Raw genomic sequence first — 23894 nt, 5'->3', positions numbered from 1 at the left:
TTTTCTTTTCTTTCTTTTCTTTTCTTTCCTTTTTTTTTTTTTTTTTTTTTCGTTTTTCGAGACAGGGTTTCTCTCTGTAGAGCTGGCTGTTTTGGAACTCACTTTGTAGACCAGGCTGGCCTCGAACTCAGAAATCCGCCTGCTTCTGCTTCCCGAGTGCTGGGAACAACATCCCTTTTTTCATTCAAGGCCCTCGCAGAGAAACGGCTTCCTAGACACATCTATTTTGAGCTTTGGTACAGAATGTGCTTGTATAACTACATAGTATTGTTCTTCCGCAAGGGACGGCAACCCAGCACACATTTTCTCAAAGCTCGCCCGCAGGCGGCCTTCCGCGCTGCGGGGTTTGTGCTCCGGACACCGGCGCGGCGATCACCTCTACCCAAGCCGCCGCCCCGCCCCGCCCTCCAGCCTCACCCCCCACCGCCCCCACCACCACCGCGCGGTGCCGCAGCCACTGACCTGATGACACTGATGTGGAACTGGTCCTCGCGAAGGCCTCGCCAGGCTCCGGGCAGGAATTCCTTACACCACAGGTAGGCCCTGCGCCTGGTCCGGGGCTCGGGTTGTTCGTCCGCTAGCGGCGGTGATGGCGGCGGGGGCAGCGGCAGGGGCGGCGGCGGCGGCGGCGGCAGCGCGAGAGGTTGGGTTCGGCCACCAAGCTGCTTGGACTCCAGCTCGCCTGCGGCGTCCCGCTGCTGCCCTACGCCGGGCGTCGGGGCAGCGTTGCCACCGCAGCTCAGCAGCAGCCCGAGAGGCGACGGCTCGGCCTCGCCCCCGGTGCAGAACTTGGTTTTCATGCTGGACAAGCGGCCGAGAAGGCGCGGGCGGCCACAGCACGAGAGGGCCACACTCAGGGTCCGGCTGGATGCCCGCCTCTGGGGGCCGGCGCGGGGAATGGCTCGCCGGCTTCACTGACCGGCCGGGCGGCGGTTGTGGGAGCGCGCGGGGAGGCGACGTCGGCGACGGCGGGGAGAGGCAGCAATGGACGTCAGGCAGCAGTAACGAGAGACGAGCGCGGGAGGCTGACGGCAGGCGACTGCTATAGGGGGCCGCGGCGCTCGCTCCTTTACAGCGCTGCACGCGGAGAGCCCAGCGTCACCGCCCGCCCCCGCGCTCGCCGCTGATTGGACGCTTTGGCGCATCACAACCGCCGCCACCCTCGCCACGCCGCTTTCCCATTGGCTGCGGCACAGCCCCTCCTAGGCTCAGGCGGTGAGTCCACGATGAGGGAGGGGTCGGCGCACCGGGGGCGGGGCCTTGTCTAGGGGTCGCGAGGGTCCTGTAAAGGCTATCTCAATTGCCTGCACTCACAAGGTGGCGCCTTTGCGGACTCGAGCCTCTTAGGGCAGGAGAGGCGAGGCTTCTGCAGCTTTGGCAGACCCTAGAGTGGATGTTGAAAGGGAAACTTTCCTTAGACGCCCCCAGGTCTGAAAGTGATGATTTGAAAGGCCCCGGGGACTTTGCAGGAAAATGGTGTCTGGAGGCTGGCTGCTCTTTCCGCGTGACCTTAGGGCAAGGCAGCTCCCAAAGGAGCTCTGTGGGTGTGTTTTTACAACATTTCCGAGGCCCTGTTCGAGATGCTTCCATGCCCAATACAACTCCTGGCCGGAGGCGTTATCCATCTGCAGGTCTAATATCAAAAAGAGATTGGGTCAAGGCCACACACCCACTTGCCAGCTGGCTGCGCTCTCCGCTCAGAGAGAAGCCTCCCCCTCTACGTGCCTGCAGCCTCAGTTTCCCTGTCCGTGGTGCTGAGGATGTCAGCTAGATTCTCAGGACATCTTCCTAACAGACTGGCCTCAACGGCCTCCAGAATTGCCGGCCAAAGGTGCTTGGTTCGCGATTCCTGGCTTTGTGGATGCTGTCATCTGCCCCCCCCCTCTTCCGGGCTGTCCAGTCGCGTGACCATGACTAATGTACCTTTGCCCTAGGGCATGGAAGGGGGCCAAGGCCCCTATGCTGTATGCCCACACATTGCCTCATTCTTTGGTCTCATCATTCAGTCCTTCCAGGAAGTAATTGAGGCTACAAAGAATATAAAACTACAGGTCTGTGTTGTGGGGTATAGCTAGAAAGAGAGATTTCTTTCTAGCTATACCCCAGCATGCAGAAAATGGCTTCTTTGTGGGTTTTCACAGTCTGCTGGAAGCCAAAAACTCTTCAAAAAGAGTAGGTAGGTACTTATCTGGACTTACTCCCCCAAAAGTGATCTTACTGAACAAAAGAGTGCAAATAATCTGTGCATAATGGCACATGCTTTTAATCCCAGCACTTGAGAGGCACAGAGGCAGAGGCCAGATCTCTATGGGCTGAAGACCAGCCTAGTCTACACAGTAAGTTTCAGGACAGCCCAAGTTCCATAGTGAGACTGTCTGGGGAGTGGGGGGGGGGGGGCGGGGGAAGGAGTGCAAATGAAAAGAGACTTTGGACGATCCCGTGGAGCTAGGCCTGGAGTTGAACTCCAGACAAGTAGGGGAAAAAAAAAAAAAAAAAAAGAGGCCTGGCCTAGGAATACCACTGGTTGCTAGAACAGTAAGAAATCAACGTCTCCATTCAGGAAGGCATTTAGATAAGGGAACGGAGGACTTTGAAAACACCAGCCCACGTGGAGGTGGGGCTGTGTCACTGGCCTTCACAGGGGACTGGCCCTTTGTCCTCATACTAGTCCCCATAATCTCAGAGGAATGTTGGAAAGCTGGCTGAGGGGGAAGCTGCTCCAGAAGTGAGAGGAGAGCTCTATAATTTGCAGTTAACTTTTTCTCTGACCTCTTCTGGTTTAGACTATGAGAACCCACAAGGCGCCTTGCTGGGAGCACAGCTTCCAGTGGCAGTAAAAGGTCACCCCAGTGAAAGGCTTGGAAAGGACATGAACATATATGACCCACATAGAAATTCTAGCCAGAGTAAAACTCTGCCTGGAATACACACACACACACACACACACACACACACACACGGGGGAGGGGGGGCAACCTTAATGGCATATATGAAATTGCCTTAATGAATCTGTCACTTTGATACTAGCTTTAAGCAAAGAAGGAGTGCACTTTAGTACACTCCTTTAATCCCAGTACTCAAAGAGCAGTGGAAAGTGAATCTCTGAGTTTAAGGCCTGACTGGTCTACAGAGCAAGTTCCAGGATGATAGTGCTACACAGAGAAAACCCTGTCTCAAAAAACAAAAACAAAACAAAACAAAACAAAAAAGCCAGGTGTAGTGGCATGTGCTTACTATCCTACAGTTGGGGAGGCAGAGTCAGGCACATTCCTGGGCTTACCTGCAGCCAACCTAGCCAATCTGGCAAGTTCCAGGGTAGGAAGAGACCCTGTCTCAAAGAACAAGATAGACAACACTTGAAGACTATCACCTGAGGATGCTTGCTGGTCTCTCTACACATATGGACCCATATGAGGACACACCCACATGTGCACATGCACCCAGCCCCACCCCCATCCCTGCACACACAAACACAGAGCAGAACTCACCCAAGACCACACAGCTAGGAAATGATAGCCTGGATCTAAACGTAGGTAATGTGGCTATGGGGTTGATTCAGGGCCACTTGAAGCAGTTTCTACCCTCTGTCATTCCAAGCTTTCCACAAGAAGCGCTGAGGGGCTGATTTGTCCAACTCCTCTCTGTATGTCCTGTCATATGTGTGGCCAGAGCAAGACTCAGTGCCCTTGAGTCAGGCGCCCAGGTTTAGTCCAATCAACTAGAACCATGTGGCCGGAACCAGCTTTACTCACCTGAACAGCAAGAGCTGGCTATAGGATATGTACCTGTTACCAGCATCTATGGCAATTCTGAAGTTAGGTGGCGCTCCTATGATGGGCCTGTGCCACTCACAGGTCCCTACTTTGAAGAAGGTCAGGGTGAATCAAGTTCTTCACTCTTGTCACAAGCTTGCCCTAAAGGCACTGCCTTCCCTTCTAACGTCTGCATATCACAGCAAGCAAGAGGTACAGCCTTGGAGCCTGGCAGCCTGGGTACAAACCTTGCCCATTTTACTTCCTTGGCATCTGCCTTCAAGCAGACTACTTACTGTTGCCCAAGCCTGTCCCTGTCTGTCAAATGACTATAATCATGGTGGGGATAAAGGGTTGCAATAATTTTCCTTGTTAAATGAGCAAGTCATTTGAGAAGAGGAAACTTTAATAAAATGCCTTTATAAAACTGGCCTGTAGGCATATCTTGAGCATTTTCTTGATTAATGAGTGACATGGTAGAGTTCAGCCAGCTCTAGGCAGTGCCACCCCTGGGCAGGTGTTCCTGGGTTGTACATAAAGCACACTGAGCAAGCCATGGGAGCAAGCCAGTAACCAGCACTTCTCCATGGTCTCTGATTTAGTTTCTGCCCTGAGTTCTGTCCTGGCTTTCTCAGTGATAGAGACCTGAGAGTTGTAAGATGAAAAACCCCTTTCCTCTCCAAGTTGCTTGTGGTCACAGTGTTTATTGCTGTAATAAACACCCTAATGCAGCCAGCCGGGCGGTGGTGGCGCACGCAGACCAGCCTAGTCTGCAGAGTGAGTTCCAGAATAGCCAAGGTTACATAGAGAGGCTTTGTCTCAAAAAAAAACAAAAACAGCCAGGCGTGGTGGTGCACGCCTTTAATCCCAGCACTCGGGAGGCAGAGGCAAGTGGATTTCTGAGTTCCAGGCCAGCCTGGTCTACAAAGTGAGCTCCAGGACAGCCAGGGCTATACAGAGAAACCCTGTCTCGAAAAAACAAAAAACAAAAACAAACAAACAAACAAACAAAACCAAATGAACAAACAAAAATAAATAAAAATAAAAAAACAGTTTCCAGAAGCCAGGAATAGTACCACACAGCTGTAATCCCCAGCACTAGGAAGGTGGAGGCAGAAGGATCAGGAATTCAAGGCCATCGTGCTAATACCAAGTATGAGGTCATCCTGGACTACGTAAGGCCCCATTTCAACAACACAAAGACAGGAATGAACAAGGTAGCTGGGCAGCCAGCAAAGGCGCATGCCTCTCAGCCTAAAAGCTGGAGTTCCACCCGAGAACATGCATGGTGGAAGGAGAGAATCAGCTCCCTCAGTCTGTCTGTCCCCTGATCCACGTATGCACACTATAGCACTCACAGGCCTCTGCAACAATAAACAAGGATGTGAATAAACAAACAAACATTTTTTAGGGTTAAAAAGGAGAAGTTCTCAGAAGCAAAATTTCCCATGCATAAAATATCCCATTGCCACATCTATTATTGACAAAAAGTGGAAAGAACCTAAGTGCCCAGCACCTGCAGGAAGTAGACCATTTAAGGGCTCTAAGCTGGGTGAAAGTCACTCTCTAGGTACAAGGAAAGGTCCATTTTCCATGTGTCTCTGGAGCTTCTGTGCGCCTACCATAGGGCTTGGCAGCATAGGGACAGGAAGCAGATCTTCTTGCTCTCATCTTAGATGGGCAAAGTGCCCACCCGACCCTCTTTCCTCACCCCTGGTTGTCGTGTATTTTCTTGTCCTCCCACCAGACTGGAGCCACTGAGAAAGCAAAGGAGCCCTAAAGTTTTTCCTAATGCCCGGTGGTGCAGAGCACTGAACAGAGAGACACCTGCTAGCTCCTGGTGCACAGGAAACACGTGTACTGTTGCCTGCAACATGCAGCTTGTGCAGCCTCTCTCTAAGGCCAGTGTTCCGAGATGAATAATGAATACAGTTGTAGCATCCCCTGGCCAAGGCAGACAATGTTGTGTAAGAAGAGAAGTAGACAGTATGCAGTGCAGTGTGTCATCTGCTTACCAAAGTGTCAGGGCCTGCGCACAAGTGACCAGGGCTTGGCAGAAGCTTTGCTACACAGGCTCTGGCTCTGGGACGAGGTTAGTCAAGCTACACAGCCTTTTCTTTTGGAACAAACAGACCAAAGAAGTGTTTTCAGAGTTGTGATGGTGCTGAGTTATGAAGACTCTGCATTAAGTGCTTGATGGGCCTTGGGAGACAGGGAGGGGAACTGAGTCTGTGCCATGTCTCACAGCTCTGTGGCTGCTACTTCTGGCCAAACTACGAGCCAGACAGGTGTTCCCACTGTCTTCAGGAAGACCGGGACTGTAGAATACACAGTCCACCTAAACAAGGGCTTTTCCTCTACCAGCAGTGGGATTTCTGGGGGATGGGAATATGTCTCAGAGTTAAGAGTGTTTGCCCAGTCTAGCAGTCATAGGCCTTGTGGTTGTAGCACAGAGAATCATCCTGCCCCACCCTGAGCGCCAACACAACAATATAAACAAACAAACAAACAAACAAACAAATAAATAAATAAATAAAGGTGGAGACTGAGCTGAGGTAATGGCCCAGTCAGCAAAGTGCTTGCTACTTGTGGTGAGAACTTGAGCCCAGATCCATAGCACCCATTTAAAAGATTAGGTCCAAGGCATGCCAGTAGACAGTTCCAGCCAGTGCTACAGAGATGGAGAAGACTGGAAGATGCCTGGAGCTAGCCTAGGTGAGTGGATAAGCTTCCAGGTTCAGAGGCAGACCATATCTCATAAAACAAACAAACAAACAAACAAACAAAGTAGAAATTGGCTGAGAATGACAGCTTATGTTCAACACACACACACACACACACACACACACAAAGTAAAAAGGAAAACAGGAAAGGGCTCTGTGAATCTGCCTGTAGGAGAGCTTTTACTCCAACAAACAAAAGTTGAGTCTATTTAGCACTTGTCTCCCAGACCACAAGGGCATCTCACTGGGGAGTGAAACTTGCCCAAGGCCAGCAGATCCTAGTGCCCCACCAGGACTCCTTCAAGGACCCTTATCTTTCCTTCCTGCATTTCTGGTCCAGCAAGTCATAGACACTTGGCACAGAGGGTTCCCCAGAAGGCCAGAAGAACAGAGCTCTGGCCAGGCTACCAGGTTCACACAGAACCAGGCACTGCTCCAGTTCCGAGCCTTCAAATATTGATGAGTACACAGAGAGGCCACCAGGCTGGAATACCATATGCTCAGGATCAGATGACAGTGCCAGCCAGCAGAATGGCAGGGAGCAGGATCCTTTGCTGAGGATTCAGGTTGCACACCAGCAGCTTCTAAGGCTTTATGATTTTTTGTTTTGTTTTGTTTTGTTTGTTTGTTTTTTGTTTTTTGTTTTTGTTTTTTTTTTGGTTTTTTGAGACAGGGTTTCTCTGTATACCTCTGGCTATCCTGGAACTCACTCTGTAGACCAGGCTGGCCTCGAACTCAGAAATCCGCCTGCCTCTGCCTCCCGAGTGCTGGGATTAAAGGCGTACGCCACCACGCCCGGCGGCTTTTATGATTTTATCTGACGTCCTTCTGCCATACGTACAATCGCAGCACCCACAGCTGGGGCCAAGGGCTAAAGAACTCCAAGAATACATGCCCAGAAGTGTAGTGGCAGGGCAGGCACTCCTCTAACACCTCATTTGCATGGATCCCAGGCCTAGCATTACATAGATAAACCTGTCTTTGGAGGCTATGCTCCCTAGAGCTGTGTGACTTCTGATGAGGAGATCTCTCCTCCAGGCATCTCCTTTTGAGCTCTCCATTTTTTTTTCTTTTAAGGGTGGGTGGGTGGAAACGAGGTGAGACAGTGTTCGTAGCCTTGACTGACCTTGTAGCAGTTCTCCAGCTCTTGCCCACTGAGCGTTAGGGTCACAGGTGTGACTCTCTAAGTCACATGCTTCTCAGCATCAGGTGGAAAAACTGTTCCTACTCCATAGGCTGTTATTGGAAACATGCCCTAAAGGACTGGATGCAGAGCCATAGCTTCAGAAGCCATAGCTATCACCAACTGCCTATTTTCTGCAAGATTCCCGGAGGCTGGTAGGGGCTGGCTGTGGTCTGTTAAGAGGTCCTACAGTGTCATTCCAAGTGTCAGCCAAGAGCAAAACCTGTAGAAACCCTGGCCATGTGGCCTTCTCAGAGATGAGGCTGAGCCAGGACACTTTTCCAATCTTTGGGGTTCCTGGCACCTTCAAATGCAGGTGGGTGAGCAGGGTTATAACTAGGGCATGCTTACTAGAGCAGCTTAAACTAAACAAATCAAACATCTTTTGTCTCATTTTCTTTTGTTACAGTGTGTCATGTAGATTGGACTTGTCATATACTCATTATGCCTCTAAGGCTGACCTTTGACCCCTGGTCCTCCTGGCTCCTTCATCCTGTAGGTGTGAACCACTAAACCCTTAACATGGGCAAATAGGTTTCACATATAGAAAGGCTTCATGGACAATAGTGGTCTTACTCGCATCAGTTTAAGATAGTAACAGATCTGTGCACCTTCAGTATATGGCTCAGAGAACAACTTTCGTGCTTAGCTTGTTAATTGGGATTGAGGGCAGCAACTTGGAAACAAAAAAGACAAGTATTTCAGCCGGGCGTGGTGGCGCACGCCTTTAATCCCAGCACTCGGGAGGCGGATTTCTGAGTTCGAGGCCAGCCTGGTCTACAGAGTGAGTTCCAGGATAGCCAGGGCTATACAGAGAAACCCTGTCTCGAAACCCCCCCCCCCAAAAAAAAAAAAAAAAAAAGAGACAAGTATTTCCAGAAGCAGAATTGCTCGCTAAATCAGAACTGAAGCCAGGTAGTGGTAGTACATACCTGTAAACCCAGCACTCTCCAGAGGCAGAGGCAGGCAGATCTCTGAGTTCGAGGCCAGCCTGGTGGCAGAGAGTTCCAGGACAGCCAGGGCTACACAGAGAAATCCTGTCTTGAAAAACCAAAACAGAACAGAACAACAGAAGGGCCACAGTTTATCTGCAGAGTCAGAGACCACAGCATGATGTGGGGGGTCTTGAAGTTTTACAGGATGGGAAAGGGAGAATCTTGGGTGTGTGAGAGTCCATCAAGGAGTCAGGCCCTCCCACCCCAGCCTGCAAGGATAGAAGCCAGTGGCTTAGGTATACAGATCTCAGAGAGGCTTCCATGGGTCTGTCATTCACATTAACTCTCCTGCTCAAAGGCCCTCAACCCACCTGAGACTTATAGCTAAGAAGTCCTTCAAACACTGCATCTTGGTGACACTTCAATTCCCTGTGTTGAGAAATGACATTGCAAAGCTAAATGCAACAGCACAGAAGGCTCCTGCTTCAAACCCTGAGCAGTAAAGGGATCCCTGTAGAGGTGAGTCCTCTGGAGTGAGTGCCTGTGGCCAAATCAGATGAAAGTCTGTTTAACGACTGTTGGCTCACCCCACCTCTGTGTGTACCTTGGGGTGCAGAGCAAGTGAAATGTTTAAGAAGACTCCGGTGCTAGTGAGATGACTCCCTGGGTAACAGTGTCACCAAACCAGCCGACCTGAGTTCTTCCCCAGAACCCACATGGTGGAGGGAGAGAACCAATCCCTACAATTGTCTTTTGACTTTCGCCACACATACCATGGTACGTACACACAATCACATTAAATAGATATAATTTAAAAAGAAAAAGGCTCCAGATAGTGTGAGGTCAAAATGAAAGATGAGAGTTCCAGACTGGGAACGGAAAAAAACTGAGTTCAGGCTCTGGACTCTTCCCTCTTCAGTCAGCCATGGCCATTAGAAGTCCAACTTCAACCTGGTGCCCTTGAGATGGCCCTTCCACTGCAGAGGACCCTCTGTACAGATAGGCAAGCTGAGGCTTAGGGTAAGGAGGAGGCAGTGATTGCTTACCCAGGATGCTATGGCCCACCCTGGGCACATCTCCTTTCTCTTTGACCCGGCGCCACAGTGCAGAGGTCCCTCCACCTTATATTCTTGCTTCGATCATTTCGGGTTTAACTAGAATCTAATCTTCATGGAGAATCCCATGGAAAATTACCCAAGTCTATTCTAGGAACCCAAGGTCAGAATGTCCTAGCTAACTTGCATTTGCGTCTGTTAGAACTGCTTGTGTGTGCAGAACCCCTTCAAACAGCCAAGACTCCAGGAAGTGGTTTTTACCTTCAAGCCTCCTGTGCTCTGGACACAGCTGGCTACAGTTGGGTCCCTGGATACTTGGGTGTAGCCCCAGCCAGCTGGAATAAAGACTTTCAATAAACTGTGTTTGAGTTGTCATCTCTGGTAAACTCCCAAGTAACATCTCAAGGACACTTATCATCGTTGCTTAGGAGGTGGGGAGACTTCTATCCGACCGACCCAAGTCCTGTACTCAAAACCTCTTAGAGTCATAAAAGGAAGCAGGTAAAAGAGTTAACAGTGCCATTGCCCACTCGGTGTGACCTTGGCCAGGCCCCATCGTCTTGGAAATGGGGTAAGGGAAGAGGAGGCTACTTTGAAAGACCTACTGGTTCAGACAGGACTGACCCTTTCTCCCCCAGTTTCACTGAAGTGGCTGAATTCCAAAGCCAGCAGGATGGCAGGGAGAATCCGGTCTAACCGGATTCCAGACTCCCTGCCAACCATCCTGTTGAAACCTTGTAGAGAGGACACCTGAGAGCTGGGGGTCCTGTGGGAGTGGCTCTAGCTGTGGGCGTGCTCTCTGAGAGTCAAGTCCATTGGTTTCCGGACCCAGGAGTGGGACTAACCACATGGCCTTTACATACATTGATGATGCTGGTGAGGTCTAACTGTCCTGGATGGAAAAGAGTCTGTTCTTAAGCAGCTTCGGTTTTGTTTGTTTGGTTGGGGTTTTTTGTTTGTTTTTTGTTTTGGTTTTTCGAGACAGGGTTTCTCTGTGTAGCCTTGGCTGTCCTGGAACTCACTTTGTAGACCAGGCTGGCCTCCAACTCAGAAATCCGCCTGCCTCTGCCTCCCAAGTGCTGGGATTAAAGGCGTGTGCCACCACACCTGGCGGAAGTGTTTTCTAAGAGCACAAAGAAGCTGTGTTTGTTTGTTTTTAAGTACTATTTATATAATGTATGTAAGTACACTGTCTCTCTTCAGACACACCAGAAGAGGGCATTACAGATGGTTATGAGCCACCATGTGGTTGCTGGAAATTGAATTTAGGACCTCTGGAAGAGTAGTCAGTGCTCTTAACCACTGAGCCATCTCTCCAGCTACCATAAAAAACGGCTTGTTTTATTGTGACAAAGGTTCCTGAAATGTGCTGCGGGCTGCCCTTTATTCATCTCCAGAGGCTGGAAGAAACCCCCCTCCCCCTCAGCCCCCACCCCCACCCCCAGACCAAGAACACCTGTCAGGCCTCTTCCCCAAGCCCTAACTTTCTTACAGTGACCCAAATCACTTCCGTGCTGACCCTCAGTCCCTCTTTCTTTCTCAGTACCTAAGCATTGTAAGTGCTTCAAAGAATAGAATGAGCTAGGTGGCATGGTGCATATTACCCAAGGATCCTTGCACTTGGGAGACTGGAGGATCAGGAATTCAAGGTCATCGTTCAGGCAGCACCCAGCCTGTTGACTTGATACCCTACATTATACTCTCTTCCACTGAGCCCCACCACTGTGTCTGGCAGTGTTCATCCACCAAAGGTAACTCCAGGCCTGATGTTTCAAGCCCTCCGCTTTGGTCCATCAAACCTGCTCTTTGACCTTGGGTTGCTCCTTGGCTAGGATTCTCTGCCTCTTTTCAACTTTCCACTTTTTATTTTTTGGTTTTTCAAGTTAGGGTTTCTCTGTGTAGCCCTGGCTGTCTTGGAACTCACTCTGTAGACCAGGCTGGCCTCGAACTCAGAAATCCGCCTGCCTCTGCCTCCCGAGTGCGTGCACCACCACTGCCAGGCCATTTTTTTTCTTTTGGGGGGTTGGGAGTTGGGGGTGCATTGGGGGTGAGACTGACTGACCCTCCCTCACTTCTCCTGCTTATGACTACTGAGTATTTTGGGTCACAGGTGTGCACCCCACACCAGCTCCATTTATTCTCCTCACATCCTTATTTCGTTCTGAAAAACATTCTCGTCCTTCCTGGATGAGATGCTGTGGGGACTTTTGCTCTCTAGGTGTGTTTCTCCTTTCTGAGCCTGCCAGGAGACTGTCCCCCTCTTGGTCTGCAGTGAGCTAGGCTTGCTCTTTCCATGTGACTTGCTAGTCTTTGGCTTGCTATGTGGGTCACTTCTCTCTCTCCTGGCAGATCAGCAATGCCCTCTTGAATCTAACTAGTGTCAACAGACAGCGAGGGAAGGTACAGCTGGGTGGTAGAGTCCTGGGCTCGAATGCCTGCATGAGATCCTGAGTTTGATGTCAGGTACCAATGAAGGTGGTAAAGGAAGGGCCCAAAGAGTTTCCAGTTCTAAGAACCCAGGTGCTTACCCCAGAGCGGGGTGCCTGCCAGTCATCAGAACGGGCTAATTGAGAGAGGTGACACGTGCCTCTTCAGGACCAAGAGCTATTGTACTTCCCCTTAACCTTTCCTTTCCTAGACCACCCAGGTAGCCACACAAGGAAGGGAATGAGCTCAGAGGAGAGGTACCGAGGCAGGAGCACCTGCAGGCAGGGATTCCGCATGAACCATAGCAGAAGTCTGTGACATTCAGTCACCAGCAATGGGGCTCCTTGTTAACAGCAGCTGTCACACAGGGTTCTTTTCTCTGTCACACCCACCTGGCAAGTGTGACACGTGATGAACAGACTGTGACTGTCTCCCCCTTCTCCTCTGCTCCTTTCCTGTCTTCAACTGATGAGGACAGGAGGGAGAAGCAGAAAATGTCCTTATTTCTCTGGCCAAGAATGCTAAAAGGGAGCCCCGGGTTTCTAATCTCCTCCTAAGTGAGCACTTGCTGGAGATTTAAACAAAGGTGTGGTTGAAACTACTCCAGAAACTGGTCCCTTCTGGTGTACAGCTTTGGAATTGAGTATAGACAACAGGTTATATATTTTCCCCAATTTCAGCCCATCTCCTTAGGTCTCTCCTCTCAGGGAGTGTGTGTTACAATACTTTGAATGAATAGCAGGGCTTTATAGAGGTTGTTAAGGGAAAGTTATTTCCCCCAGGTCAAAAGAATGGAATCTACCTCTGGCCTCAGGGTGAAAACCTGGCATTCTGTTCCAAAAAGAACATTACATGTTGTTGCTTCATCTCTTAGGAGTTAATCCAGCTGGGTCTGTCAGTCACCTAGCTGGGAAACCGCTCCTCGGGAAGGCCAACTCCCTGAAGCAAAGCTAAGGAAATGGCAGAAATAATTATCCCCTGAGTAAGATCATGGCCCCCACCCCACCCCCTTCCCAGAAGTCTCCCTCCTTTTTCTTCCTTCTGGTCTTTTCTCAAAGTCTAACAAGCTTTCCCTAATGCTCTGGTCTTCCTCACACTTTCTCTGAAGCTACCACCCCACCCCACCCCATTCATGTGATTGCTTATGAACAACATGGCTTTCTCTCTTCCACTTCTCCATCTTCTTCCTCCATGCAGCTGCCAAGATTCATAGCTCGCCTACTCTGGCGTTTTTCTCTCAAACACTAGTAAACTTGTCCCCAGTTTGTTTGTTTTGGTTTGGTTTTTGGTTTTTGGGTTTTTTTTTTAATGATTTATTTTTTTAACGTATGTGAATGCTTTGTCTGCATGACAGAAGAGAGCATCGGATCCCATTACAGTAGATTGTGAGCCACCATATGGTTTCTGGGAATTGAACTCAGGACCTCTAGATGAGCAATCAGTGCTCTTAACTGCCGAGCCATCTCTCCAACCCCTCTAAATTCTTTTATTAACAAGACTGAGTGAGAATTCTAGAGAATGTGTTATAACCAGTTAAAACTAGTTTTATTTTATGGCTTTCTTTTGCTTTGTCTTGTCTTCGAGATAGGGTCTCACCATGTAATTTTAGCTGGCCTGTGACTCACAGAGGCCCACGTGTGCCACATGCCTGGTGCTAGTATTAACTAGTTTTTATAATGGGAAACTACATGTGTCCCTACACTCCCTTTGTTGCTACATACTATGCATTAGTCAGCTTGCTGTCATGGGACAAAATACCAGAGATCTAAAACTTACAGAGAGGAGCAGAAGGCCCCGAGGGAGAGGGACCATATCCACAGATGCTGCCATTTACCCTAGCCTTTCCTCTGCTTCTCAGTTGCCATGGTGCCAACGGCTCTATTCTCCCAGCCCCAAAGAACTGAACCCTTTGAAACCATGAGGAAAATAAAAACTGTTCTTGGTAATGTGTAAGGGTCACCCAGGTGGTACTGGTTTTGAAGGCATGAAGGAGTTGAGCAGAACAGCTGAGGCTTGGCACTGTGAGAGGCCATGGAAGGCCATTGGTGAAAGTGCAGCCTCAGTTGCAATTGATGGCCCAGGACTGAAGGGGTCATGCAGTGTTTTGGAGATGCCAGTACCATGAGATGACCACCAAGAGCAGCAGCAGCAGTGGAGTACAGGCATCTGGAGCCTAGAGGATGATGCTTGTGCTACAAAGGGCATGGCTGGAGAAGTGACCCAAGCCCTTGGAGGAGCCCAGAAGATCGTAAGTTGGATCCCAGACATTGGACGGTTGGAGATTGACTTTTGCTTTTGATTGTGACTGTGCCCTGATATTTTCCCTCTTGAAGGAAGAAACTGTTTTAGTGGAGCCCACAGTTAAGAGACTTTTAATTGTAAAAAGACTTTGGATTTTAAAAGAGATGGATATTTTAAAGAGATTGAAAATTTAAGAATATGTAAAGACTGTGGGACTTTTAAAGTTATTTAGATCTTGGCAGAAGCCAGGCGTGGTGGTGCTCGCCTTTAATCCCAGCACTTGGGAGGCAGACGAATTTCTGAGTTTGAGGCCAGCCTGGTCTACAGAGTGAGTTCCAGGACAGCCAGGGCTATACAGAGAAACCCTAACTTGAAAAACAAAAACAAAAACAAACAAAAAACTGTTCTTCTTCAAGTTAAAAGGGAAACACAGGGCTTGGTTTGGCATGGCGGCACACGCCTTTCATCCTGGCACTTAGGAGACAGAAGCAGGTGGGACTCAGTGAGCCCCAGGTCAGCTCCAGCTCTGGGATATCCTGCCTCAAAAACCATAGCAAAGCTAATCAGGTAAAGACCCAGGTCCTTCGCAGAGACACTGTCTCTCAGCCCCATATTCGGGATGTCCCCTACCCAAACCACAGCAGCAGGAGTGTAGACCACTGCACCTGTGGCACAAGAGAGAGCTGCTTTTCCTCTGGGTCCTGGTTCCAGGAGGAATGGAGGAACAAGTATCTGTGCCTGTTGGAGTTTCCTTGTGATATGTCCCCCAGAGGTTACAGGTTGAGACTTTTGTCTGAACCTCTGACACAATGTTGGAACTATCTGGAGGCTGTAGGTCACAGGGACACGGTCCTCAGGGGCTTTATCTTGTTCTGACTCTGTCCCCTCTCCGATTCCTGGCTACCAGAAAGTGAGAAACAGTGTCCCTGACACTCTTCTGCCTTCAGAAACAACAGGGCTGAAGGGAACAGAAATCTCTCAGATCATAAGCCAGATAAGCCTCGCTTCCCCTGCCTGTTCTTTGCTACCATTTAGTTGCACCAGCCAAACTCTGACGCCACAGGTCCTCACTCCCCCAGGCCAGCATGGTGGAGAGTTCCACGTCACAGGAAGGGCATTAGAAATGGGGGAGCTAAACAAAGTGGTTGAGGTTCCTAGCCAGCATTGTGGTCATTTGACCATCAGAGCAGCAAGTGTCTGCGAAGTACTCATAGGCTTAGCCACCTGTCCAGGACACCAAGGGTTGCGTATAGCATGCCACTACCATACACTCACTTGCCAGGTTGATAGAAGACCTTTATAGACCTTTTTTTTTTTTTTTTTTTTTTTTGGTTTTTCGAGACAGGGTTTCTCTGTATAGCCCTGGCTGTCCTGGAACTCACTTTCTAGACCAGGCTGGCCTCAAACTCAGAAATCCGCCTGCCTCTGCCTCCCGAGTGCTGGGATTAAAGGCGTGTGCCACCACACCCAACTTCTTTATAGACGTTTTAGAGTCAGAGGATCTGCTAGTAGCTGTCTCTGTGACAGTCTGCTGTTGTCGGGACGGGAAGCCAATGAACCACATTTCCCAGCACCCCCTGCGGTAGTTTTCTGGTTATACCCTGCTAACCACAGGTTCTTGTCTAATCTCTGGAAGGCTGGGGACAGGTAATGGTGGACACAAGTTTGGGCCTTTCCAGATGTGACCCTACGTCTGTGACCTCCGGCAAGGTGGATCTTCCTGTGGGTCATTACCCTAAATCATCAGCATCCTTCTGAAATATTCCAGGTTTAGGGCTCACAGGTGACACTGAGAAGGATTGTCCTTTAAAAAACATTAAGGGAAGTTCATCTATTTCTTTTTTCTTTTTTTTTTAATTTTTATTTTATTGTGTATGGATGTTTTGCCTGCATGTATATATTTATGTGCCACAGTCATGTCTGATGTCTGCAACACCAGAGGGAGGTGTTAGACCCTTGGAACTGAAGACACAGTTGTGAGCCGGGGGTTGAACCTGGGTTTTCTGCAAGAGCAGCCAGTATTCTTAGTCACTGAGTCATCTCTCCAGCCCCGAATTGTCTTTTTTATTAGAGATTTATTATAATTAGTAATAAATACTAACATCATCCACAGGCAGACAGCAGCATGGCAAGGGAGGTTTAGAGCGATCAGGGCCACATGGCAGACCATGTGGGTCCCTTCTTTAGGGTTCCAGAGAAATAGGGAAAGGGAAGGAATTTGAAAAGATTTGGGGGGGCACGGTTGTTGTTAGGGTATCCAGGGGGCATTCAGTTGAAGAATGTCATATGATGGCTTACACCAGGGATTCATGAGCCAGGAACGCAAGTATAGAGAAAAACTTGTACAGTTGTGCTAAAGTCAAGTCAAGACTGGCTTATTGTCAATGCAAAGTGTCTTACCATAGTTCAAGCAAAGGAGCTTTGTACATGTTGTCACCCTGGCTACCACCTTAGCTCCTGGCTTTAGGAAGGGGTCTATTGACTCTCCCTATCCCCTCTTTCTATGCGGGAACATCAGCAGGCCTCAGCCCATGTCCCTCACCCATGTCTTGCAACCATGTGTATGCCATAGGACAGGGTCATAGGCCACGGTTGACAGAGCTTTGAGACTGGACAATGCCTGGCTCTGAACCACACAGACAACCAATATCCAGACTGGCCTATGGCTCACTTAAGTTTCTGAATCCCAGCGCCAGGGCTGGTCGTGGAATCCAGCTGAAGGGTTTCTCCTGTGGTGGTGCTCGAGGCTCAGTGTTAAGAAGCTGATGGCCCCAGTAGGAGAGGGCTCTGCTTTCCCAAGCCCCTGGTTAAAGTCCCAAGATTGTATTTGTCTAGCCCATCTTTGTTATCTGTTCAATAATGTTTCCTAACCCTCCAACTGGCCAAGTAGGTGGGAAGCCTGTCTGTCAAACCACATGATGAGCATGATGGTGTGACCAGAGAAGGAAGAGAGGAGCCCAGGAGTCAGAACCCCAGAGGGAAGGCAAGATGGAGACCACTCACTGTTTCTCAGCCCTGCAAACTGTGGCTAGCCTGTTCTTTACCTCCTGACGAAGGGACAGTTAATCTCCTTCCCTGTGAGTGAGAAACCTCCCTGGCCACCTGTCTCTCCTACCTCGACCAGGAAATCAGATGCCAGACATTGTGCTGAGAATCATCTCATTTCAACCCCACCTAGAAGCAAAAACACCTGTTTCACATCTGAAGCCCCTGGGATGTCCCAAAGCAAGACCAACAGCCAAGGACTGGATGTGGCCCCATAGTGTAACAGGGCTTAGACTCAGCCCACAGCACTGATATGGAGTAAGATAATACATTTTATAGGCAGGAGCCTGGGCCGATGGCTCAGTAGATAATGTGGCTATCAAACAAGTACAAGGACTTGAGTTTAGATCTCTAGAACCCCATAAAAAGCTGGTTGTGTCATGGTACGATGCATGCTTGTAATACCCACTGGGGGTGGGAGATTGTAGAGATAGGTTGATCCCTGAAGCTCACTGGACATCTGGCTCAGCCAAAAGCAGGAACTCCAGGTGCAGTGAGAGATCATGACTCAAAATGTAAGGTGGGGGGACTGGAGAAACGGACCAGTGGTTGAGAGCACTTGTTCTTGCAGAGGACCTGAGTTTGGTTCCCAGCACCCACATGGAGGCTCACAACCCCATATTACTCTAATCCCGAGAGCACTTACATCCTCTCTGACTTCCTGGCACTATACACACATGGTGCACAGATACACATGTAGATAAAATGCCCATACACATAAAATAGAAAAATAAATAAATCTTAGAAAAATCTAAAAAGGTAGAGAGTGACAGAAGAAGATACCAGGTGTCATCAGGTATGTTCAGATCCACACAGAAACATGCCCAGAAGTATCTACATACACCTGCTGACAGCCTTGGGCCATTGTGGCTTTATCGTCAGAAGCAGGGTGTGTGAGGGATGACAGACCTTTGTAGTTCCTCAGACCAAGTCCAAAGTCAGCCAGTCCCGCAGACATAGAGGTGTTCAGAAGTCATGTGGCAATCACATCCTGCACCTCTCTTGCCTCCTAGTTACCTGACCTAGTGACTGAGGACCGGAGGGCCTTGACCGGGTGCTTGCCACACTGGTTTCGGCTTTGCCAATGCAGAACCCTACTCCCTGCTTCCCACTTCAGGGAAAGGATTCGGAGTGAGGATAGAGAGCAGGTTCTCAACCAGCTCAGCCCCTGCTTGCTGCAGCTCAGCCCCTGCTTGCTGCACGCCCTCCCTTAGCTCAGCTTAGCTTCCCTGTCTGTGTTTCTTGGCTGTAAACAGAGGCAGGCCCAGAAGGCTGCTTGCGTTTGGATGATGCTGGGTTGGAGGCTGTGAAATTCCCAGGAGCAGGGCATCTTTGTGTTGAGAGGTGGCCCAGCAGAGGACACTGCATCCCACATCCTCCGGCAGCGCTTTCTCAGGCCCCAGGGCTGTGACAGTGGCAGGGTGAATCAAGACGGTTATTATACCCAGGGCCCAACACGGAGCAAACTGCTGGTCTCTCCTTTCAGCCTCTCCTCTTCTGGGATTCAGTGGTTTAGAACGGGTCCTGGGTACAGTCCTTTCCTCAGTATGGCTTTCTGGGCGACTGCCTCCCTAGGACAGAGGGACAATGACAAGTGCAGGGCTCTTAACTGTGTAGCTCTAAGACTTTAACTTCAGGTCTTTCTGAGCCCTGCCAGGATATGATGCTGAGACACTGGGGTAGCTGGGCTGGCTGGAGGTTTCTATCTCTAGTGAAGGTACCTGAACGTATGTATACCAACCCACATAGGCTTCCCAGGGCCAAGTCCTAGCCAGGTCCAAAGGACTCTGGGTATCTTGTGATATCACAACTGAGTGGAAGGAGGTGAGTGCATTTGAGAGACATGAAGTGTGGGAGCGGGGATGGCTCAGAAATGATACTGTGAGAGGGTCCAAGTCAGAGAAAAGCAGGTAAGAAGCGGGTTTTGATCACACCTCAGCGCTGTGAGCTACACCTACCTGCACCTGCACCACTTCAGACCCCAACCCACCAGGGCCCCTCATAGCTCCTTGGACCTCAGGTCTTCCCAAGGCCTGTGAAGTAGACCCTGTGGTCTGAGTGACACTGGTCAGGTTTCTTCTAGAAACAGAGATGAGGAACCCACGAGAGACTTGTGTGGGCTTTGAGGCACATGTTCTATAAGGCAAGAACTGACTCAGGTCTCTGTTACCACACTTAGACCCAGCTGCAGCTCCAGGGTCTAGAGGGAGTTGAATATTAACTCTTCTGGTGGGTGGCCCCAGGTAAGCAAACATAGCTGTCACATGTCAACAGCGGCTTCCTCCTGCTGACCTGGCCACTTGCCTGGCACTGTCTGCCACGCTGGCATAGAGTGGGTGGCTCAGGCTGCCAGATAGGAAGGGGAAAGGACCGCCTGGATCCAAGCCACCTGCCTGGCCCACTCAGCCTCAGCACTCTAATGACTGTGGGCAGATAGAATCTATGGGCTGGACGGGCTTCTGCATTCAGCTCTAAAGAGGCCTCCTGAGTCACTTCCTCCCTGGGTCAGGCAGGGGCAGGACCAGGCTCCCATGGCTGGTGGCCCTGGGGCTGGGGCTGGGACAGATTGTGTGAAACCAGAGAATAGATTTAGGAATTAGGTCACAGGAGGCTCTGTGACCTCCCAGCTTATCTGGCCACAAAAAGCCACACATCTTTCTGCTGTGTACACTCTTTTTTTTTTCTTTGTTTGGTGTACTGGGCTTATTTATTTTCTAAATATTATCACTTCTTGGCCTTTTGGCTAAGACCAAGTGTATTTTATTTATTTATTTATTTATTTATTTATTTATTTATTTATTTTTTAAAGATTTATTTATTTATTATATGTAAGTACACTATGTAGTTGTCTTCAGACACTCCAGAAGAGGGAGTCAGATCTCGTGATCGGATGGTTGTGAGCCACCATGTGGTTGCTGGGATTTGAACTCCTGACCTTCGGAAGAGCAGTCGGGTGCTCTTACCCACTGAGCCATCTCACCAGCCCTTATTTATTTATTTATTTATTTATTTATTTATTTATTATACATAAGTACACTGTAGCTGTCTTCAGACGCACCAGAAGAGGACATCAGATCTCATTACGGATGGTTGAACTTCGGACCTTCAGAAGAGCAGTCGGGTGCTCTTACCCACTGAGCCATCTCAACAGCCCCCCCAAGTGTATTTTTAAATATTGTTTACTTATTCATTAAAGTTTTCTTTGTTTTTATTTTATGTGAATGGATGTTTTGCCTGCATGTAAGTATGTATGCACACTACATGCGTGCAGTGACTGAAAGGCCAAGGGAGAGCATTGGATCTGCTGGAGCTGAAGTAATAGGTGGTTGATGATGCCCATGTTGGTGCTGGGACTTGAACTCTGGTCCTCGCCTTTCCCTTCACAGTCTCCTGAGGGCCCCGAGCTGGGCTCTGCCTGCTGACTTTCTCTCCTAGATAGCCTGTCTATCCTTATCTCCAGGACTTTGCACACATCCCCTGCATCCCTGCCCTGGGCAGCTGGTGTTCCAGGGGTTAGCAGATAAAGAAGAGTCCCACCTCTAAGGGCCGCAGCAGCCGTACCCTCCCAGGAGATGCCAAGGGCACCCAGTGTGGCTCCCCCACTTTTCAGGCTTCTTTCTCAGTTGTATTTGATTGACGGCTGGGTCACTCACCCTGCTTTATCTGTTCGCTGACCTTTGGACAAGCTGCCCGTGGCCCCATTGAGCCCGTGCAAGACAAGTAGAAAACAATGAGTGTTTCTTAAAAGTTGTTTTTATGGGCTGGTGAGATGGCTCAGTGGGTAAGAGCACCCGACTGCTCTTCCAAAGGTCCAGAGTTCAAATCCCAGCAACCACATGGTGGCTCACAACCATCTGTAACAAGATCTGACGCCCTCTTCTGGAGTGTCTGAGGACAGCTACAGTGTACTTACATATAATAAATAAATAAATCTTAAAAAAAAAAAAAAGTTGTTTTTATTTTGAAATTCACTTACAAAATAGCTCATTCCCATGTGTCTCTGTCACCTTTTTATTGAATCCCTGGTATCAAGAATGTTACCTCACAGACCCTTGCCTTCTTTCCCTACCTTACACTTCTCCCAGTTTCACCTTTATTATGGGTGGTCGGGGTCTGGACAGGATGACCCTAGGTTCTTTTTATTTTTCTTTCTTTTTTTCTTTCCATTTAAAAAAAAAGATTTATTTATTTATTTATTTATTAAATGTATATGAGTAGCTGTACAGATGGTTATGAGCCTTCATGTGGTTGTTGGGAATTGAACTTAGGACCTCTGCTCTCTCCAGTCAACCCTGCTTGCTCCGTCAGCCCCACTCACTCTGGCCCAAATAATTATTTATTATTATATGTAAGTACACTGTAGTCATCTTCAGACACACCAGAAGAGGGCGTCAGATCTCATTACTAGTGGTTGTGAGCCACCATGTGGTTGCTGGGATTTGAACTCAGGACCTTCAGAAGAGCAGTCAGTGCTCTTACCTGCTTAGCCATCTCGCCAGCCCTCTTTCTTTTTTTCAAGACAGGGTTTCTCTGTGTATCTCTGGCTGTCTTGGAGCTCTCTCTGTAGACCTGGCTGGCCTTGAACACAGAGATCCTCTTGCCTTTGCCTCCTGAGTGCTGGGAATAAAGCAAGTGCAACCACCACCTGGTGACTCTACGTTCTTGACCTCCTATCCAAGAATGAAACAAGGGGAGTTGGCTTTTTGTTTAAAACGCTTGCCAATCGAGGAACCCAACATGCATATAATGCCAGGTGAATGTGGTGTCTCTTCTGTAATTCCACTCAGAAAGTGGAGACATGGGACCACCAGATGTTGTATAGCAGTTTCTTTAGAGATAGAACCCCCTTCTGGGAGAGAAGTTCCTGAAGACAGTTTCTTCCCGAGGGAGGTGGAGTTTTGCATCCTTCAGCAAAGCCCTATAATCTCAGGAAGTGAACTTCTCAAGGAAGCCTGGCATGGAGGTGCCCAACTTTAATCTCATCACAGCAGAGGCAGAGGCAGAGGCAGAGGCAGAGGCAGAGGCAGAGGCAGAAGCAGAGGCAGAGGCAGAGGCAGAAGAGGCAGAGGTAGAGGAGGCAGAAGAGGCAGAGGCAGAGGCAGCGAGATCTCTGTAAGTTCAAGGTTAGCCTGCTCCACATAGAAAGTTCCAGACCAGCCAAGGCTTCGTAGTGAAACCCAATCTCAAAGCAACAATAACAACACAACACAACCAACTTTAGGAAGTCCCTAAAACTGACTAGATCCCCTTGGTACTTCCCAAATAGTGGGGACTGCTGAGACTCACTAAGACACCTGGGAGAGATGCTGACTACCGCACTACCTCCAGTGGACATTCTCCATCCTGCTGAGCTGCCTGCAGGCTGTTCAGTGAGCTGAAGGTTTCTAGCCTTCGTGAGCTGTCACCTATGCTGGAGTGGACTCTGGTGATATGGCTGTCCTTGAGTCATATCTGCTCCTGTGGGTAACCCCTCACCTATACTTCTGTGAGTAAGCACAATAAAGTCACTGGTTGGCTAAGGCGGACTCTGGTTGTATTCTTCCTTTGCTCTGTTGTCTGTTCCCTATTTGGGGTGAGTAACCATTTTGTTCACATCTTTTCAGGAATGCAGTCTTACATCAGAGTAAGCTGGCTAGAGAGACTAGCTAGCTATATGAGCTCTGGATTTGATTGCGAGACCCTGACTAAGTGCTTAAGGCAGAAGCAATGGAGAAGGATTCCTCACATCAACCTCGGAAAAAGGAGGAAATAAAAGCCTGCACTGGCTAGGTGGGGGGAAGGGGGTGGCTCTAGCCTTTAATCCCAGTACTCAGAAGGGAGGGACAGGGAGATCTGAGTTCGAGGCCAGCCTGGTCCACAATGTGAGTTTCAGGACAGCCATAGCTACACAGAGAAACCCTGTCTCCAAACAACAACAACACAAACGAAAAACAACAGCAATAATCTCCCAAAATCAAAACATAAAACAAAACAAAAAAAAAAACCCTGTACTGTTTACAAAGTCATGAGGAAGTTTGATTTAAGCAAGGCAATGGAGATATCCAAATGTCCTGGGAAGCAGCAGTGGCCGGGTGAGTGAAGACTCAAGGACCCCATTTTCACTTAGGGAGTCCCTTTTATGGGGTCCAAGAGTAGGAGGAGTTTAGTAACTAGAGACACTCCTTGGGTGGCTCTTTATTTTGATTGACAGGCTTCCACCACATAGATCTTTGCTCATTGTACTCGCCCCTTCCCACAATGCATCTGATTTTGATCATATGCACATGTAATTGTGCATAGGCATAACCTGGTAGATAAGGGATTCTTCTTTTTTTTTTTTAAATATTTATTTATTTATTATATGTAAGTACACTGTAGTTGTCTTCAGATACTCCAGAAGAGGGCATCAGATCTCATTACGGATGTTTGTGAGCCACCATGTGGTTGCTGGGATTTGAACTTGGGACCTTCAGAAGAGCAGTCGGCACTCTTAACCACTGAACCATCTCGCCAGCCCCGGGATTCTTCTTAAAAGTCCACTTAGACACAGTTTG

At 49.1% G+C, this 23894-nt stretch overlaps 1 protein-coding gene and 1 non-coding gene across 16 annotated transcripts in view; one reads left to right on the top strand and one right to left on the bottom strand.

Moving 5' to 3' along the window:
• Chka (choline kinase alpha) overlaps positions 1–1291 on the bottom strand; it is a 42785-nt gene extending 41494 nt beyond the window's left edge. For 11 of the 15 annotated variants that reach the window (XR_388248.3, XR_003952740.1, XM_006531646.1 and 8 more), the window contains exon 1: positions 463–1291. Coding sequence is in view for 3 of the 15 variants with exons in the window: in XM_006531646.1 (XP_006531709.1) it covers positions 463–800 (338 nt within the window). In the remaining 12 variants the exon portion in view is untranslated. The remainder of the gene's footprint in view (positions 1–462) is intronic. The other 4 variants (NR_073190.1, NM_001271496.1, NM_013490.4 and 1 more) reach the window with 2 other exon arrangements.
• Positions 1292–2059: 768 nt separating this feature from the next.
• Gm51271 (predicted gene, 51271) lies at positions 2060–2109 on the top strand. Its single transcript, NR_162795.1, has one exon. It is a non-coding gene; the product is annotated as a predicted gene, 51271 (primary transcript).
• Positions 2110–23894: the final 21785 nt, after the last annotated feature.

Source organism: Mus musculus, chromosome 19 (genome assembly GCF_000001635.26).
Source record: "Mus musculus strain C57BL/6J chromosome 19, GRCm38.p6 C57BL/6J".
Lineage (NCBI taxonomy): Eukaryota > Metazoa > Chordata > Mammalia > Rodentia > Muridae > Mus > Mus musculus.
Note: the sequence above shows the minus strand (reverse complement) of the source record. Positions and strands in the feature narration are given on the sequence as shown.